We start from the raw sequence: 20906 nt of genomic DNA, 5'->3' as shown, positions 1-20906 counted from the left end.
TTCATCAAACAAGATACGTTTGTGCTTATATTTGACACAAACTTTTATATCGACCACCAACTCAGGCCTAGAGTTCACACAATCGCAATATGGTTAGAAAATTAACAATTTTCCTCAAATCAGTCAGCCCTAGGACAGGGTTTCCTTCTGCAGTTTGAGTCTTCATGAAGTGTGTTTTCATTTAGACCGATCTAACAGCGTTGACTGTGATCTACAGCAGGCCGTCTGCCAGCCCATCTGGATATCACACATTCGTTTTGCATGTGTGTGAGCTCTAAGACGACTGAACAGACTTGATTTGATCAAATGTCCATTCTCCTAAATTAAATTCTACTCCTGTTTAGTTATTGCTACTGGACCGTTCGACCCGTCACTCGTGGCAGGGGGCGGGGTTTGGTCTAATCTCCCCCATCTTTCCCCACCACCACCACACAGCTCAGCTCCTCTTACATTATTAGCCGTCTGTGATGTTACATTAAAGATGCATGACTCTCATGCTGTCTCACTCAGCATGGGCCTCGTGTGTGTGTGTGTGTGTGTGTGTGTGTGTGTGTGTGTGTGTGTGTGTGTGTGTGTGTGTGTGTGTGTGTGTGTGTGTGTGTGTGTGTGTGTGTGTGTGTGTGTGTGTAAGGGCAAACACACACACACACACAAACACACGTTATTGTGTGAATGCGGTCGAGCTCTCTCAAAGCCGAAATTTGTTGTTTGACAGATGGATGTGGGAGGCTGTCACTGAGACTAAACGCTCCTGAGAGAGCTGTCTGGTTGGACAGAGATAGCGAGCTAGATGGACAGAGAGTGGGAGGGGGTTAGCACAGAATGCAAGCTTTGAGTGCCCTGTCTGCTTGGTTGAGTGCTTCTCTGTGCTGCTGCATATGGTGTGTGTGTGTGTGTGTGTGTGTGTGTGTGTGTGTGTGTGTGTGTGTGTGTGTGTGTGTGTGTGTGTGTGTGTGTGTGTGTGTGTGTTTTCATTCATTCTGTCTGTTTTCATTCTGTCAGAAGTGTTCGTCTGTGTGGTGATGGGACGAACACAAGATAGTTAAGCTTGTATGTGTGTTTAACGCTAACCTCCCTCCGAAGTCCATTTTAAAATCCACAGACACTCAGCTTCCTGTGTGTGTGTGTGTGTGTGAGAGAGACACACAGAGGGTTTGTAAAGTTCTCCGTCTCCCTGGCTGTATCAGTGTCCTAATTGGACTAACAAGATTAATGAGATGAACTAGATTCTCCAGCTCTCTCTCCTCCCAACTTTTGTTCTCGGGGCGGGGGAACTCAGTGCATGTGTGTGTCTGTACACAGCAGGTTTAATCCAAGTCACGTTACAGTTCATTTAACAGGGGTGGTGATGTGGATCAAATCTTCTATCATTGTATAGGTCATTATATTAGTGCTGAAACTATTAGTCAATTAATCCATTAGTCTGTTGATAGAAAATAAAACAACACATTTTGAGGATCAGTTAATGGTTCAAACCACTTATCAGGCAAAGATTGTCCCAGTTTTATGTAATTGTAAATTAAATATCTTTTGGTCTTTGGGCATTGGAAAATTATGACACGCCTTTTCACCATGGTCTGACATTTAATAGATATTTCATGATTTTGTAAATTTTCTGGAAATGCCATTGAGACACTATTTATTCATAAAAATCAATCAATTAAAATATCAATTTTGAGCTTATCAGGTAAAATGTATACATGACAAATCAAGGTTCTTCATCATATTAATGCTAAATCCAATATTAATTCACAATGTTGCATACAACAGCCCAATACAACCACTGATATTTAAAGCTGCATTGATTGAGTTTTTGTTCACTTGTGTAGGGTAGGGTTTGGTACCATTCACATTTAAACTGGTACCGGTACCTGGAATTCAGTACCAGTACCCAACGGTACTAAATTTCTCTCTCTCTTCAACTACAAAAATGTACTAAAACAGACTAAGAATCTCACATACTATTTTTATTGTACTAAATAGCACGTTGGTAAGGAATTTTAGACATCATTGTTGGCCAACGCTGGTAAAAATGCTAAACTAACATCAAGCAAGCCCAGTTATCTCCAGGGTACAGTGGGTTTATCAGAGCATTTTCCCCAAAAATTCTCTGTGGGTTTATCACTAAAACAACACAAGCTACCTTTCCACATATTAATTATTACACATAGTCATTTGATCCATTTAGTATAAAAATATTGATTAGTGCAGCTTTAAGGAAAAGGTAGAAATGTATTGTCACATTGCCCAACCCTGACCAGAAATGATTTGAGTTTTGAAATACTGTGTGATTAAATTTATTGGCGTAGTGTTTGTTTTATCCTGAATTACCTGTTGAAGGGTTGGGTTTATGTAATGACATGGCAGTTCAAATAGAGACAGGTGAGCTTAAAATCACAGAAAGAGAGACGGTAAGTTGACTCTAGTAGAGCTTTCTCACGGCAGACATGTTGACTTGTTGTCAGAGCAGGAAAAGCTCAGGTGTAACTATTAACATTGACAATGGTGCTGTGAAGCCAGAATATATAATGCTAAGGTGCTGGAACCGTCTCAACTAAAGGAAAGCAATTTATTTATCCATTATTAATGTTATATACCCTTTTTTTTTCCCAAAGAGGACATTTTTATATAAACACAGGTTTCCATTTAGATGTCCCAAGTATAAAGCCCAGCTAAATGACACCTAAATGGAGGAGACTATCATTAATGGTTTTAGCTACACCTGTACTTTTTCCGCTATAAGTTACCAGTGTAAAGCTGGTGTGAACCACAATATTTATGTCTAAAGCTGCCCACATATGATCCATGGTAAAACCAAGATGTAGGGCGCAGAGCAGATAAGCAAAGTGCATCGCTTCTGGAATTGGTTGCGCCTTGAAAGGTCAGCGGCAATTCCAAGTGGTGTGTGACGCCAAGGTTAGTGCCCCGGCTAGTTGGGCTGCACCGCTCTCCCCATAGAAAAACAAAGGAATGGCCATTGCAGAGCCGCCTTTGATCATGTGTAGGCGGCTTAATTAGTTTCTAATGAACTGCTATTGCTAAGTAAGTATTTACCTTCTCATAGAGTGTTTTTCAACTACCAAGTCATGTAATCCACCTTCTTGTGGACTAAGAATCTCTAGGTAAAGTTTAAAGGGGCAGTTCACCCAAATCTCAGGCTATTATTTAGGAACACTATTGTGGAACTGTTATTTACCAAAGATGCAAAATACTTCAACTGTCCACTGTAAAGTGTGACCCATATACATCCATTCTGTTACAAGCTATTCATTTTACATTTTATATGCATTGCTAACAGTGTCACATATTTGAAAAATAAGGATTTCTTTCTTATAACATTTCTGAATACACTATTACATTCTCAGGTATCCAATTAATCTCAATTAATTTCTGTGATTATACCATACTTAATACATGTTTTATTGTACTATAACGCAGTGGTTCTCAATTGCTTTCACATCAAGGATCTCAAACTGACACAAATTAGACCACCAAATTTCTCCCAGTGTCCCCCACTTGATGGTGATGGCGCAGTGGATATGATACATGCCTTTGGTGTGGGAATCTGGGTTCAATTCCCACTGCAATACATTAACCAATGTGTCCCTGAGCACTTGTCCCTGACACTTAACCCCTAGTTGCTCCAGAGGTGTGCAACCTCTGATATATATTAGCACTTGTAAGTCGCTTTGGATAAAAGCGTCAGCTAAATGACATGTAATGTAATTTAATTTCTATGACTTGATAGGATTTTTGCTTTTAGATGTTTTATTACAGAAAGTTTATGAAACCTGTGATCAAAATAATCATACATTCAGTCTTTGAGAGCACTGCTATAATCCATCAGGTCAGCCATTGCCTCTTAGTAATCAATGCTACGCTGGCTGTGGCAAGTGTTTTAGATTGTTTTAATCTCATTTTGGTCCCCCTCTGAGTAAATTTGCTCAAGTATACCAATCATTCAATTGCAGTTAACCACTTCAATAATATAAATAAGCCTGTGATTAATCTACAAAGTATGTTACATCATTAAAATAATGTACTGTGTCATGGGTTTTAAATTGTTTTACCATTACATGGTGGTGTAAATTCCAAGAATAAAAATTGGTTTATTTTAGATTTCTTTTGGCATGATATTGAACACTGGCATGGTCTAATTCATATTCAAAACTCCAAATCCGTGTAGTAGTGTTTCTTATTGATTTGGATAGAAAACAGAGCTTGAAGGCACCTCACAGCCCAAGTGGCCAGTAACTGGCCATGTGAGAACGGTGCAGCTTTTGGCTGGCATGCAACCCCAGGATCCCGAGCACTATATCAATGATGGCACTGTCCATTTGCTCCACTCTGTTCAAAATCATTCTGAGTCCATCTTTCGGCTGAAATCCTCACTGAGATGCGCTGTTATGCAAGAGGTTACGTTTGGGGATTAGCACATCATTTTCAAGGGTAGACATCAAGAATCCAATAGTGTTTATAGGTCACAAATTCCATGCAGTTGTTATGTGTTATACATGCAACAAAAGGATGATACTGCACATATGCTCATATGCGCTACATTCTTTGTGTTTTTGTTGTTTGTTGCTTCAGATACATTTCCTTGATATATTGTGTTGTAATTTAATTCAACCTGCCAAAGGGACTAAAGATGTAAAATGGCCAAAGGCTATAATCTTGCATATTTATAAAAATGTTCATCAATATTCACTGTTCCTATTTTAAATAAATATATCGGCTGCAACTAATGATTATGTTCATTATTTTTTTTCGATTAATTGTTTAGTCTATGAAATGTCAAAAAAATCTAAACTTCACAATGCTCAAGGTAATGTTTTCAAGATTTTTTTTGTTCAGTCAAAAGTCCAAATTGAAAGATATTAAGTGGACAATAATATATGACAAAGGAAGGCAGGAAATCCATTGGCATTGCTTTTGCTTAAGAAACAACTGAAACAGTCATATTAATATCAAAATAGTTGCAGATTATTTTTCTTTCAACAGATCAATCGACCAATCGTTTCAGCTTTACTTGACGTTAATGACACCATAAAATGACGCAAAGCTGATCTAATAATACCTTATTTGTGAAGCAGTTTTCTAAAACAAGTGACAGTGTTTTTACAGTGCTTTAGAATATACATAAACCCAAGAAAATGCACAGATCAGAGTGAAATAAAGATTCAACCAATGAAATTATGCATCTTCTTTCTTAAAGTGCTCATATTATGCTCATTTTCAGCTTCATAATTGTATTTAGAGGTTATATCAGAATAGGTGTACATATTTTAATTTTCAAAAAACGCTATATTTTTGTTGTACTGCACATTGCTGCAGCTCCTCTTTTCACCCTGTGTGTTGAGATCTCTGTTTTAGCTACAGAGTGAGACATCTCACATCTGTTCCTATCTTTGTTGGGAGTTGAACATGCGCAGTAGCTAGGTAAGGACTACTATCCAGTCAGAAGCAGAATATGAGGGCTGCAGCTGGGCGAGCATTATAACGTGTGTTACAAAGTGACGCACGTTCGTCACAGAAGTAAAGGCTGGACTACAATAGAGCTGTTTGGAGCAGTTTGTGAACAGTGTTTTCTGTTAGAGATGGTAAGTCCCTTTGGGGTGGACTTTGGGCTTTTTCACTTTGTAAACCTATAACGTGCACAAAAATATATATAACACAATAAAGGAAATGGAAAAAGCCAAAAAGAATAATATGAGCACTTTAATAGTGGTTGCTAGGGCTGTCATAAATCATGACATTTTAGTTGAAGATTAATTGTCATACAAATAATTGTGATTTACGGTTCTATTAGATTTTTCTGTCCATTTCTAATGTCACACAGCAGTGCTGTTGTTTTTGGCTTTGCAACTAGTTCTAAATCCATGTTGTAAATTCCAGTGGCTGTTCATTGAAATTATGTGATTATTGGCAAAAGAGTGTGAGTTCATCTTTAAATAGTTTACTGAAACAATGTTTTACCTCTTGCTCTGCTGCACTTAGATATATTTTAAAAAGCCTGTTCTAAAACTGCTGTGTAGGCTGACCTAATGTAACGAAAGCCTAGTTCAAGACAGTTAATTAATGTAGAAGGAGGCCTGATTTTATTTAACAAAAAATATTATGCAACATGGAAACACCTGTGTTAACTGTTCCTACTTCAGCGTCCAGACCCTGAAGTTAGAAGGCAAAATACATGAACTTTACTTAGGTCTTGAGGAGCTACAGTGTGTTTGTCTCTCGACCACACACTCGCTACACTCGCACTACACACTGAGCTATTCTTCAAATCAGAGATCTATAGGGGGTCCGGGAAACCTAGGGGGTCCTCAGACTCATTGCGAGTTTTTTTCAAAAATTAAAAAGATCTAAAATGAATCCAACATATTATTAGCAAATATACGTATATCCCCACTGATGAAAAGCATACTGGTCTATAGGTAAGGTAGTCACTAAGGTAGCCATCCACAGATACAGTTCATCCTAAGGATTTACTATACCAAATGTATGTTTAACATTAAAACATGATTTATAAAATCATGCCAACAATTATTAGGCTATTTTAATAGCTTATGCAAAAAAGGTATGTATAAAGGCTTTAGGCCTCCGTACATGTTATTGTAGGCACAGTTTAATGTGCAACTTAATGTTATACAATATATGTAGTAGGGGGTCCATGCTCCATCTCGCTTTTACCTAAGGGGTCCTTGGCTTAAAAAATTTTGAGACCCCTGCTTTAAATGAGCCACGCTAATCTTATAACACCGTATTTCCATCCAAACATTTTTGTGTGAATTATCTACGGTAATTAGAAAAGCTGGATGAAAGTGACAGCTTTGAATCAGTCATTGATATTTCAAGGGACCTACAGTATAACAAGTATCCAATCAAACACTGACAAAACATCTTTGCTACTTATCTTCAAATTTGTGTAATTTCTAAACACAGTGTAATCATTCTTCACCTGCAGATGTTTTTTTTTCCAATTGTTTATTCATGTTATTCCTCTGATAACAGCTGTAATTTAGGTGCTTATGACCGAAGTGTCATGTTCTGCTGCATATCTCAATACTGTAGTTTCTTCTCTACGTGATTGTGTGCTGCTGTATCTACATGAGATGTATGCAGTGTGTCTGATATTAGTTTCTGTGCGATCTTTGTGTCTCATGTTCAGCAATGCATGGACGTGTGTGTGTGTGTTTGTGTGTGTGTGTGTGTGTGTGTGTGTGTGTGTGTGTGTGTGTGTGTGTGTGTGTGTTTCTGTGTGTGTTTCTGGCTGTTGCATAAGAGGATCTGCTGCTGTCCCAGAGCTTAACTAAGGATTTAAACCTCTCTTTCTCACTCTCTCTTCTTGTGTTGTCTGTCTCTCTAGCGCTCTCTTTTGCACTCTCTCTAATCTCCGTACTTGTGTATTGAAGAGGGGTGATGTCATTATTTGTAGAATAAGTCTTGTGTGTACGATGTGCAGATTGTATGTTTGTTTATCTGGTAATGTATGAGCAGCAAAATTTATTTTTGTTCTGCGTGCAAATGAAGATCCCAGAATAAATTAGCCTCCATTTTGATGACACCTGCTCAAACACACATAACTCATTATGACAGGTAATTCATTACGTTTGCTAAAAATTATCTTTAAACACAAAACCTTAATGATTAATCAAATAAATAAGAAAAGATGCTGATTTAATCAGCTTTCATTTATTTTTGTTTTTTATAATTGATGCCATGTATATAGAGGATGAATGGATTATAACACAGGTACTTCCTCTTTAGGTTATCCTCCAACAACTAGTCTGTGTTTTGGCAACTCTTAACATCCCTGTGAGTGTAACACAAGAAATCAATTCTTACCGTTTTACAGTCTGTTGACACAGAGAGGACTAGGCTCACTGGTGATCTAAAAATAAGAAGTTTGGCTGAGACTCCACAAGCATTACTTTGTCCAACATGCAATGCTGCAAATTTTGGCTGCAAACTCTTCACAGCACAAGAACATTTTGTAAAGAAAGCTGATTTGACTCTTTTGAGGACATCATTTTTTTTATATTTAGTATTTTTAAATGTATTATACAACCCTATACCTTTTTTATTACGGCTGTGGTTAATATTAACGTAATACTCACTATGATACTATTCAGAAAGTTAATGTTATACCTTATCAATCTCTATATGAAAATGATCTTCTCCTGCAAACACTGGGTGGTCAATGTTATCTATCCTGGAGCAGGAAGGAGAAATGGGACTGTTAATTGCAACATACACTAGATGGGTGGATGATTACATTATAGTTTACCTGCAATTATGAATTAAACTGTGGCTTCATCAGTTAGATTGACTTAATCATATTCCACTTTTAAAATGTAACATCTGGAAGTTGTAATAGATTCTCTACTTTAAGTAATACAGTTGAGCCGTGACTTTCTTTCCTCTTTGGTGTCTCTGTTGTTTTTATTATTTGACGGGCAGGATTGACCACATTTCCTGTGTATTATTTTGACCAACAGGCCAGCCCACAATCCCAGGTGCCTCACTATGTACCAGTGGTTGAAATGGGCCAGCATTAAGTAGGGCTGCAATCAAAATGCGATCCGATCGACCAGACCACATTCTCAACTTTAACACTTTCTGCTTTCTCAAGCAAGCCTTGCAAAAAGCTAGAGACGACCCCTTCATCTGCAAAAGATAAATTGTACCTGATTTAAACATTGAGATTGGATCCCAAGGGCAGATTCAAGAATGCTTATAAACACCAGGTGTAAAATGCCCTGTTATAGGAATTCTTTATCCAGATAACATATCAGATATGGTAATACCAGGAGTAAATGGGGTCTACAGTGATGATGTTGAGGATAGAAATTGAAATAGTAATAAAGATGCTGACGTTAATGCTGATAATGATGCAATGGATGGGGAGGAATGTAATTGTAGTGAAGATAATGAGCTCTTCCATGTGCGCTGGTGTGTTTGTTTGTGCTGGAGGAAAGCCCCACTGCTGCACTCACTGTTCAGGCGTGTTATTTCTCACTGATTTACTTTCTGTTTCTCTCTTTCTTTGTCTGTTGCAGATTGACTTGGAGCCAGAGGGGAAGGTGTACGTGGTCATTGACCTGTCCGGATCCTCAACTGAAGGTAAAACCACCACATTGCACTACTTTACTAGTAAAAAGAAGGAATCGCACATTAAAACACCCATGTAGACACGGTGGTATGTGCTGGCAGAAAGTACAGCTTTAAATAAAGTTGATTTGGCGAACTTGTTAGCAAATAGTTGCCTGTTTACACATCAAGCACACTGAGAAATATTTGCATTGATTTGGAGTCGTGTTTTTGAGCACCTGACAAAAGTAAGTCCAATATTCGCTCCTCTTTTTATCTCTGGTTTGGTTTTCCTCCCAACTCCTGAGGAACATATCTGTCTCTTTATTCGCCACACTTTCCGCCAGTTTATCAAAGCTTTATTGACGAGTGCAGCTTTGACCAATTCCATTGTGGCATATGTAATAAAACCCAACTATCTTAAATCGATAGCTCCGATACTGCCTAAAACGCTGGTATCGGGAAGTACTGGAGTTTATGCACCGATCCGATACAACGTAATAAAGCCCTAACGAAAATCTATATTAAAGTAGTTTATTTGTGTTCTTTTTCCGTTATAACTGACTGACAAACTGCATAATAAAAGAAAGTCTTGGGGGCGTTCATTGTTCATGTTTCACAAAGAGTTTAACCTGAGCCAGGCCAACAACAAAGATAGAAATAATATCACATCCATACAGGGATAGTAGTATACAGCTGTTAAAACATAATAAAATATATGACACACTGGTATCGGCCGATAACGCAAGTTCAGGTATCGGAATCGGTATCAGGAAGCAAAAAATGGTATCGGGCCATCTCTAATCTTAAACATGAAATGTGTTATTGATTACCTATTATTTTTCTCTGTCATGAAAGTAGCAGGAGATGCATGACAAATGGAAGTGTTATGAGTGGCCAAAGCTATCTGAATATTAAATAATAAGATATATATGTCCTTTTATCATTTCAAGCCTTGTATAATTCTTTATTCCTATAATATCCTATAAGGACTTATTTGGAAGGGTTTTGTTGCTTTACGATGAGCTTAAAGCTACAAGTCATTATTATTTTAACAATATATCAAATGACGAATGTTAAAGGAGTCGCTTGTAGTGATGAACATACATAGAGTATTATCACCTGAATCTGTAAAGTTCCCCTCAGCTTTACACAGCTCAATAATGACTTTGAGTAAGTAAGTTTAATGAGTTTGTTGTTTAGCTATCTGACCCACAACCTTACTGTCGTGGTTCACTCTCACTGCTCTTATAGTATTGTTTTTTGGCTGCAGCATGCAGCTGTTTTCAGTGAAAAAGCTCTAAAAACCCACTGACTGTACACTACCTGCTCTTTACCAAACAGCACACAGTTAGACACTACATGGTAAACAAAGTGGAGCATTTAGCAGCTAAAGAGACAGATATTTCCCTCAGGAGTAAGTATAGACCAAAAACCGAGTTAAAGGAGATTAAAAATCGGGCACGACACGACTCCAAAATATTGATAATGTTTCTCTGTAACTGCTGGATGTAAATAAGCAACTGTTTGCTAACATGTTCGCCATATCAACTTAAAAGGTGATGATATGTCAATGTTGTGTTCACAACTTTTGTCTTCTGCGAGTGGACAAAACATCAGAATTATTGCAGGTTTAACCTAACATAATGTACACACATCCTCTGCAATCACTGCTACTTGGCTGCATTGGAACTTGAGGCCATCGAGTGCAATGGAAAGATGACTTCCTGTTTTCCTAGAAAGTTACTTAAAAGATTTAATAAAACTTTCTCGTCCTCACTCTTCTTCTCCATTTCCTTCTCCTCTATTTGTTTGTATTCATTAAACATGGAAAGATCCAGAATATCTCTCTCAGTTAGCCTTTTCCGCACACATACACTTACTGACTCACATGATGTCTGATAAGAGTGGTTTTCACCTGCACCTGTGTATCTTCACACCTGGTTATAAATAGGAACTGTTCTCTGCCTTCCAGTAAAAGTGTGCTTGTATATATGTGTGTGTGTGTGTGTGTGTGTACACTGTAGTTTCTCTGTAGACGGATAAAGAGCGCAGTAGAGAGTGAAGAGAGAGGGAGTAGATTCTTAAAATAGTAGGTGAGATTGAGCTACGGATTACACACACACACACACACACATACACACACACACACACACACATATGCACACTTAGGCTTCATTTTCTTGCCCTCCTCATCGATGATTGGACACTCTGTGGTGACCTCACGACCCACTCAACGCCCACTCTTGAACTTCCACCCTGAGCTCAGTTGGCAAGAGTGCTCGTCATGTTAATGTATGCTGATAAAAACAAATGGTGTGTGTGTGTGTGTGTGTGTGTGTGTGTGTGTGTGTGTGTGTGTGTGCGCTAATAGGAGGGATGGAGAGATGGAGGGTGAGAACTAGCGGAAGAGGTGGTATTTTTAGCAGATTTTTTTTTTTTTTTTTCGCCTGGTGCAATCTGTTCTCTGCAGCTTCAGAGCCTGGATGGAGTTGTTCCTCTCCTCTTTTCTCCTCTCCTCTCTCTTATACATCTGTTGTTCTCAGGAAGCACATGAAAACAATAATCTGACCTAATCTGACCATCTGCAGTCTCTCCCTCTCGGTTTCTTCATCCTTTTCTGTTCCCTTTAAATATTTTATTCTCAAAGCTTAAAAGATAACGTTCATGAGTGACCAGAGTTATATTTTTGTTTTTTGTTTTTTAAAGAAACAGCTTCTTATTGTCCAATGCAATATCTTCATTTATCCAAATTAATTACCTTTTAAACACTGTATGGAAATTAATGATTTTTAAGATTTAGGGCAGAATTTCGATACATACAAATTGGCATGTAATAATAATTATTATAATAATAGTATATTATAATATATAATAATGTATAATGATAATAATGATACTGATAACAATAATAATGAAAATAATAAGATGTACAAATAATAATGATAATAATAATTTACTTATATGGAACTTTTCAAAAAAAGTTCACAACGTTCTTACAGAAAATACACAAAATAAATAAAGTGTAATTAAGAAATAGAAAACAAATGACAAATTAAGAGGGAATAATAAATAAAAACTAGTTAAGCCAGTTTATGAAATGTCTCTTTAAAAGAGTAAGAATAAAGTTAGTAATTGTACCAGAATCATTAGCAATAGGCCCATCAGTGTTCAGCTGATCTATTGTTTTGAGTTTGGCATGTTGTTTCCTAAGCCTAAATAAATGTGACGAGTTCATCTCACCCTCCTCTGTCCACCTCCTCTTCCTCGACAGGATTAAGGAGTAATGGATCTGATTCAGATTTATAAATGTCATGTAATTTTATTTTGCATATCGGTCTAATTCTGTCATCTTCAGGAAAACTTGGATGTAATTTCTGAAGTCACTCTTTCTTCAGTTCTTACACAGCCTCTTGTTCATTTGAGGAACTACTTCATCTTCCTTCGGTGCACCTTATTTTGTTGTTCGTCTTCAGAAAATGTTGCGTTTTCTAGTTTTATTTATCTGTTTTTGTACACAAATCTATTTACAATCATTGACTAAAGAAGCAGATGGATTAGTGCCAAGGTTGTATTTTTATTCATTTGTATGTCATATTTGTTTATATCACCATCTGTATTTCAGCTTTTCCTCTTCTCTGTCTGCTGTCTCTTCTGTCTGTCCGTATGTGTGTGTTTGTTGGACGGCCATCTCCCAGTTGGTCCTTTAGCTGAACCAGAGTACGTCTGTCTCCACGACGATCACTCTTAACTGTTGTTATGCCTCATCATCACCCCTCCTTGTCAGCATGCCCGTGTGTGTGTTTCCAGGACAGATGGATGATGTATTATGTAAAACAAAGTGATCCCAGTAATGGCCTGTTAAGCTGTCTCTCCCCTCTCACCAGCACCACCATCACACACACAGAAACACACTCCTACACACACACACACACACACACACACACACACACACACACACACACACACACACACAGAGTCCCTAGACAGCCTGTCTGTAATCGAACTCAGCAGTAACCACATCTATAGCGCAGCCCAGGAGAGAGATGGAGAGAGTGTGAAAGAAAGGCAAACTAGGACAGGAGCTCAGAGAGAAGGAGTGTGTGTGGGAGTGAGAGTGGAGGTGGTTCTCTTGTCTTAAGGTTACCCTCGGAAAGCATTTATCTTTCCGGGGAGATGCAGAGAGGAAGGGAACGGCTGGTTGGATGGTGCTCGCTGAGGAGGAGTATTTTAATATGCTGTCCTTCGTTTTAGTGCCCACACATGAAAGTATAAATAGCATGCACACGTACGTATGCATAGGCCTCTGGTAGGTTTAAGGTGTTTGTGAGGAAGAGGGAGGGAGGTTGGGAAAAGGAAGATGAGAGGCCGTTGAATGATTAAACATCTCGAGCAACATGATGCAAATGATCCTTATTTGTACAAACATCTCAGGAAGGAAAATCAATGGGTGTTAAGAAAGCATCACTGTGATGTGTGTGAATATAAACTCAGGAACACAGAAAAAAAATTCTCTATACTATTCTCTCTATTTTTAGTTGATTATCTTGTGTGTGCTCTCTCGACAGCCACGGGGACCAATGAGAATGAGGAGCGGGTGTTTCGAGAGAGAATCGGTCCTCGCCGGCGACAGGGCGCCGTCCGAAGACGCGTCCATCAAGTCAATGGACACAAGTTCATGGCCACCTACCTGAGACAACCAACCTACTGCTCACATTGCAGAGATTTTATCTGGTAGGAAAAAAAAACACACAAACACAGACCCACTGTTATAGTTCATTAAACCAACCTGGCTGACTCGTATGTGTGTGATCTGATAGGGGCGTGCTGGGGAAGCAGGGATACCAGTGTCAGGGTGAGTACTTTTCTCTCTGGCGGATTCCAATTTCTCAAGTAACACTGCACATCATGTATTATTTAAGCATGAGAACACAAGAGGGATTACATGTTGCTGAATGACAGCTGTGATTTGGTCTCAAGCCACCTTCACCCAGAGCCACAGATGACCTGCATTACACAGACAACATCCACTTTTTAAAAAAATGTGCATGAGCATTGATTCAGTTGCACATTTTCTTGCCATGCTTTTCTTTAGTGGATGAAAATTCAGCTGGAAGTCAAAGTGTTACTTAACTCATTAGTTGAGGTACTTAATTGCTGCCCAGCAGAAGCCCACAAGAAATTACAAATATATATATATATATATATATATATATATATATATATATATATATATATATATATATATATATATCACTAATCATATTGTAGCCATCCTTGCTGGGTATTGTAAAACATTTAGCATTGAAAGCAATCCAGATTTTACTAGATCTTCTGAATTTAATGTTTTGTCTGGCGAGTGTAGATTATCAATCCAATACCAGCAATCTTTTTTTTTTATACATCACTATGTAGCACTAATTGTAGCATCTCCTGTAATGTGTATGAGAGGCTGCAGCTCCACAACACTCTTTTTAGATTTTTGTAGATTTTAATTATATAGTTTAAAAAGGTTGAGATTGCATTGTTACATTTTTAAATCGACTTTTAATGTGGGTCAGTCACATTCAGCCGGTACCCAACTCTTTTAATAAGGTCAGTATTGGCACGGATATTAAATCAGTGTATCAAATCGATTCATCACTAGGTGCAACAGTGTCGCATCAGAATCACTGGAGAATTGAACTTTTATTGTTCCTGGTCCATCTTATCCGCAGGATATCATCAGTAATAACATCATATATTGCTATTCATATTCTACCGGCCAAACTAATCGTCATGTAAACTTTATTTGACAAAACATTGGTGAACACCTAATGTTGATGCTTTCAGTGTGTACGTGTGTCGTCCACAAGCGCTGCCATGAGCTCATCATCACCAAGTGTGCCGGGATGAAGAAGCAGGAGGACACACCTGAGGAGGTACATGCAAACATCCATGTTGGTAAAAATGAAAAGCTCAGAAAATATATTATTTGTTAATAAAGAGTTCATTACATATCATACACATATTTAGACATGAACACGCATGCAGTTAATCATGTAGGAAAAACTGAATACTCGCCATTCAGGCCTTTCCTGAATTAATCTGTTTTACTTGAGGTAACATGCGTACACTTTGTACTACCACTTGATCCACATGCATTATTCCTCCGATAATGTGACAGTGACCTCTTTGTAACGTACGTGTGCGTGTGTGTGTGCGTGTGTGTGTGTGTGTGCGTGTGTGTGTCTCCTTCCATAGGTGGGTTCACAGCGGTTCAGTGTTAACATGCCCCATAAATTCAGTATCCACAACTACAAGGTCCCCACGTTCTGTGACCACTGTGGCTCCCTGCTGTGGGGCCTCATGAGGCAGGGCCTGCAGTGCAAAGGTGAGTTCGTGCAAAGGGGAATTAACAACATCAATGCAAATGGGATGCATATTGGTGTTATAACCTCCTTGGAGCCTACATGTGCATTTATTTAAAGTCAAAGACTGTAAATAAAAAATATAAATGTTTTAATAAACATAATACATTTTTATACAATGCCCTTTAAGGCACAATAAAGTGTAACATTCCATTTTCATTACAGTTTGATAATAAATACCAACACACACATTTGTATCTTTGCCGAGGAGGATATGTTTTTCATCCTGCTTGTTTCTTACTTAGTAGGATCAAAAACTGGTGAACCGATTTAAAAGCCATTTAAGTGTTAGGGGCATGGGCCAAAACAAATGTGAATACTTTTGAGAAAATAAGTGCACAAAGTCCCCCATGTGTATCCCATGAATATCTGTCTGGGTGTATACACATTTTCTTTAATTCATTAAGATTTGCTGATTATAGGAACCTGCAGCCTCTTAAATGTGAGCTTTTTCCTATTTAAAGAGTTGTGGACTGTTGTTTAGACCAAACAAGCAATTTGGAGATGCCACCTTGACTTCAGAACGTGTGATAGGCATTTTTAATTTTTTTAATTTATAAAGCATGTTTCATACACAGGTAGGTTCAAGGTGCTACAGGTGATACAGAGTAGTTAAAACAACACAATACAATAGTGGAAAAGTTGAAACAAAACAATTCAAAGTTAAAACAACACAATTTAAAAGTGCAAAAGGGATAATGTATAGAGCTACAGTATATCAAAATTAAAAAAAGAGTAAAGGATTTAAAAACAATAAAAATAATACGATGACAATAAGGTATTGGGCTTTAGAAACAATTAGCTAAAAGCACAACATGTTTTTTAGGCTGGATTTAAGAACTGCAATGGTTGGGGCATTCCTAAGACCATGAGGCTGTTGGTTCCAGCGCTGTGCTGCGTAATGACGAAGAGCCACTTCTCCTCTTTTAGATTTTGCTTTAGGCACCACTGGCCGCCCACTGAGCTGTGATGTAAGAGGTCTCGCAGGGTTATATTAGATTAATCGATAAACGAAAAAAAAAGCATTTCATAAAAATTCAGTATAATTACTTTATAATATAAAAAAAGCCTTCCTGGGTTTAACCTGAACCATTTTCATTTGTTTTTGTTGTTATGCAGTGTGTAAGATGAATGTGCACAGACGGTGTGAGACCAATGTAGCTCCTAACTGCGGTGTGGACGCCCGAGGAATCGCAAAGGTCCTGTCTGATTTGGGAGTCACGCCGGACAAGATCTGCAACACCGCACAGCGCCGGAGGAAGGTACGAGGGATCAGTCATTCTCACAAATAGAGACATTTCCACTATTAAGGTTTTATTTGGACATTGGAAACATACAATACATACAAGGAAACACAGAACTGCGCCTGTCGAATTTGATTCTGCAGTTCAAATCATCAATTTGACTATTCAGAGGGGGATTGGGTTCTTTTCATTGCTTGGTATGATATGGATGATTTGTTTGCAATTTCTTCAGCATTTAGAATTCAATTAAAGTTGGGTTAGGCAGTTTTTTGGAAAAGGCAAAAAGAAAACAGACTTTGAAAATACAGCCCTCCTCCTGCAGCTCTCCCCTCTCTGTCCTCAGCCCCTCCCTCTCCACAGGCATATGCACATGCTTCATACAGTAACTTCTACAAGTACCAGTCATTCATTTTAATTTATGTGATACTGATCCCATTATATAGTGGCAATTCTACAAGAATTACCGTACTGTAACGCCCTTTTAAGTTGACATACTGTGCTTTGAGGTCATAGTTACATACCTAGTAGTTACATTACTAGTTGCAGCAGTTAGCAGAAAGCTAACTGTAGCCAACTATTAGCAACATTTTCTCTCCATCTCTAAAACCTTTGCCAATATTGCAATAGCAACTTTTTCTGCAAGATTATCCGCCACTGAGTCTTTCACCGCCTGAAGGGACGTGCAGGCGCATCTGCATTTGTAGAACAGCCAATAGGACTGCTCTCTCGCTTAAATGACCTGTGATTGGCCAAAGCCCCGCTAGACTTTTTTTAAAGCCTGAAAACAGAGCCAAGAGGGGGTGCAGAAGTCTAGTTTTCTCTCAGACCACTTGACGACGAAAGGATTTACGAAATGCTGAAAGGTTATAATGGAATTTCTGCCTAATTACGCCAAAAAAAAACCTACCCGAGCTTAAATTGTGACAGATACAAATCATATTTTACACTGTATTATTTGAAACTATTTTTAGCCTGCTCAAGGTTTTTTTTATTCTGTGTATTTCTGTGGCTTTCAACGCTTCAACTGAGAAACTGATCTTCCACTCCCTGACTCATGATTCAAGTAAACGATTTTAAGAGTTCAGCCCAAAGGAACGATCGTGTCGTCTCTCTCACTCTCTCTCCAGTTGACTCCAGGGCTGGACCCTCCTCAGTCTCCTCCTGAGCTCTCCCAGACTGAGGAGAACAGCTACAGCCAGCCATCTGTCCCCACCTCCCCCTCACAGCAGGGTAAGGGTAACATTGAACACAGCACTCAAAAAACACAGATTTTACAACAGGCAGACATTTCAAAGCACTTTGATATGTGTGCTAAGCAGCGTGCAGTTTAAATGTATTAATTTTACTAGTAAGAGGTAGTATTTCCCTTTCAGTAATAATATTGTTTCTCCTTTTAAGAAATAAGTAGTTGAATGTGTTATTATCCTTGCATATATAAGCCCTAAACTCGCATGATCTAACCGCCCACCACCATTTGGTTGTCACAGTTAGTCATCGTCCTCTCACATTTTACAAGCTCAGAAATAAAAGTTAACTTTTTTTTCTGGAAAGATTCCCATTTTTGTTTTTATGGAGCCAAATGTTAAAGAACAATAACACCGGCCACTGCTGCTATTTAATCACCCTTGTCAGAGATACTGTAACTGAGTCATCTCATGTTTCAAAAAAGGATGTGATCATCAATTTTGAAAGTGTATTGAAAAGTAATCATTAAGAAATAATGAGCAACATTTCTAAAAAAAAAAAAAAAAAAAAAAAAAAAAGACCGGAAAAAAGGCAGTCGGCCTGTTTTCACTGATGTCTAATCTGCTTTTCCGCTGACACCCACAGACTTGGCACAGTTAGATCGCCTGCAGGACGTGCTGTCACTCGACCAGCAGGGACCCCAACACTCCTCCTCTTCCTCCTCCTCCACCACCTCCTCTTCATCCTCATCCTCCTCGGCAGGCAAGGAGAACGGACAGATCCTGAGGAGGAGCCTCAAGGACTTCAACTTTATCAAGGTTCTCGGCAAAGGCAGCTTCGGCAAGGTGCGACGACACAGAGGAGGCGTTTGAGGGGGATGCTTGTTTGTTTGCTGCGCATTATGTTCATAATTGAAAGAGTTTTTGTTTTGTTCTTCATGGTTGCCATTATTAAGAGATGTCAGGGATATAAGGGACCAGAATAGAACAATACACATGTCAATAACATTGTATGGAGGCAGCTGTTTTTTTTAGACATTTCATTTGACTACGTACCATACCAAACAGTAAACCAAACTTTTTCCTGTTCTTAACTAAGAAATCTGTCTGACATGCAGTTATGGATAGCATTAAAGCTGCACTAATCATCAGTGTTCTTATATTCACAGCTGCTCAAATGACTAAGAGACAGAAAGTTATCAATTGACTCTGCAATCTTTTTGCATCTTTCAGCTCATTGTTTAGATTTTATGCTTGCAAATGGTGTTTCGGTTTACTCTCACTGCTCTCATTAGGGGCCGAGCAGCTTGTCTTCTTCTTCTTCTTCTTCTTCTTCTTCTTCTTCTTCTTCTTCTTCTTCTTCTTCTTCTTCTTCCTAATAAATCCATGTTCCCATGCACGAATACTCACCAAACTTTGCACATTAAGTCCAGTCCTATGCTAAACTTAATCAGCCTGATTTATGTGATAATTGTCCATGAGTTAAAAGCTCAACGGTCACAATGCCACGTCTTACATGTTGTTCATACATTGTTCACGTTACATAGCCATATTTATTCTGCTCTTATAACACTGCAATATATGTCGTCCTGATTATGCACCACCTGTCTATACTTGAATATCACATTGCACTTTTCTGCTTTTTTGCACTTCTGGTTGGACACAAACTACATTTTGTTGTCTTGTACTCTGCACAATGACAATAAAGTTGAATCTAATCTTATACAAAATCAACCATTGTGCTTTGAACACCTTCAACACCATCGCTGTCCAAATCGACATATTCAGATGTCTTGTTTTGTCTGACCAACAGTCTAAAACCACACCACTTTTAGTTCAATAGCTGTTTAACACATTTTTCACTCTGCAGATTTTACAATGATTTTGTAATGCTGAATTCATACATGACAGTAATTTCCTCCCTGTCTTTTATCTGTAATCAAGGTGATGTTGGCGGAGCTGAAGGGGACAGAGGAGGTTTACGCTGTCAAAGTTTTAAAGAAGGACGTGATCCTGCAGGACGACGACGTGGACTGCACCATGACAGAGAAGCGCATCCTGGCGCTTGCTCGCCGACACCCCTACCTCACCCAGCTCTACTGCTGCTTCCAGACACGGGTCGGAGCACCAGACAGCAATAGAGGTTCTTTTGTTCTAATGTTCTATAGATGATCTCTTTCTTTATCTCATATGTCTCTCTCTCTGTTTCTCTCTGCAGGACCGTTTGTTTTTTGTAATGGAATATGTGAATGGAGGAGACCTGATGTTCCAGATTCAGCGATCCAGAAAGTTTGACGAGGCTCGCTCTCGTTTCTACGCCGCTGAGGTCACCTCAGCCCTCATGTTCCTGCACCGCAACGGAGTCATCTACAGGTAAACACCCTCGTATTTGTATGGTTTTCAGCCAGAGAAACCCTGAAATGATTCAAGGAAACTCAAAATCTAGAAATATCTAATATGTTCTTCAAATTATTCTATCTTGGTTTAGAGGTGAATTCTGATTGACAAGTCCAGAGAATTTGACTAATTATTTGAAGAACTCAAGGACTATTAGGGGATTTCACAAATGGTTATCTTACCAGGAACATACCAGAAAGTGCATCATCATGACAACATGTTTCACACATATTGTGTGAATATATATTCCACACTAATTGCATTACGTGGTGATTCTCACTTTTTTTTTTACATCACAAGCTCCCTTCTTGCAGGGAGTCCAACTGTTATGGAAACCCGATGGTGTTAATTCTGTCTGTCTGTGTGTCTGTGTGTGTGTTTTTCTCTCAGGGATCTGAAGTTGGATAACATCCTGTTGGATGCAGAGGGACACTGTAAGCTGGCAGACTTCGGCATGTGCAAAGAGGGCATCAAGAACGGAGTGACCACCACCACCTTCTGTGGCACGCCTGACTACATCGCTCCTGAGGTGAGCTGAGCCGTCCACAGGACGTTCTGCACTGTACTATATTTCCCTTAGT

General features: G+C 38.7%; 1 protein-coding gene across 1 annotated transcript in view; it reads left to right on the top strand.

Annotated features, from left to right (window-relative positions):
- prkcea (protein kinase C, epsilon a) overlaps positions 1-20906 on the top strand; it is a 39000-nt gene that overhangs the window by 12231 nt on the left and 5863 nt on the right. Inside the window, exons 2-12 of the mRNA XM_028567795.1 lie at positions 9060-9123; positions 13659-13824; positions 13911-13945; positions 14923-15011; positions 15334-15463; positions 16620-16762; positions 17872-17974; positions 18575-18774; positions 19873-20046; positions 20147-20301; positions 20716-20854. Coding sequence (XP_028423596.1) covers positions 9060-9123; positions 13659-13824; positions 13911-13945; positions 14923-15011; positions 15334-15463; positions 16620-16762; positions 17872-17974; positions 18575-18774; positions 19873-20046; positions 20147-20301; positions 20716-20854 — 1398 coding nt within the window. The remainder of the gene's footprint in view (positions 1-9059; positions 9124-13658; positions 13825-13910; positions 13946-14922; positions 15012-15333; positions 15464-16619; positions 16763-17871; positions 17975-18574; positions 18775-19872; positions 20047-20146; positions 20302-20715; positions 20855-20906) is intronic.

The sequence above is a fragment of the Perca flavescens genome, chromosome 21, assembly GCF_004354835.1.
Source record: "Perca flavescens isolate YP-PL-M2 chromosome 21, PFLA_1.0, whole genome shotgun sequence".
NCBI classification, from domain to species: Eukaryota; Metazoa; Chordata; class Actinopteri; order Perciformes; family Percidae; genus Perca; species Perca flavescens.
The sequence above is the reverse complement of the archived record's forward strand: the minus strand, read 5'-3'. Positions and strand labels throughout refer to the sequence as shown.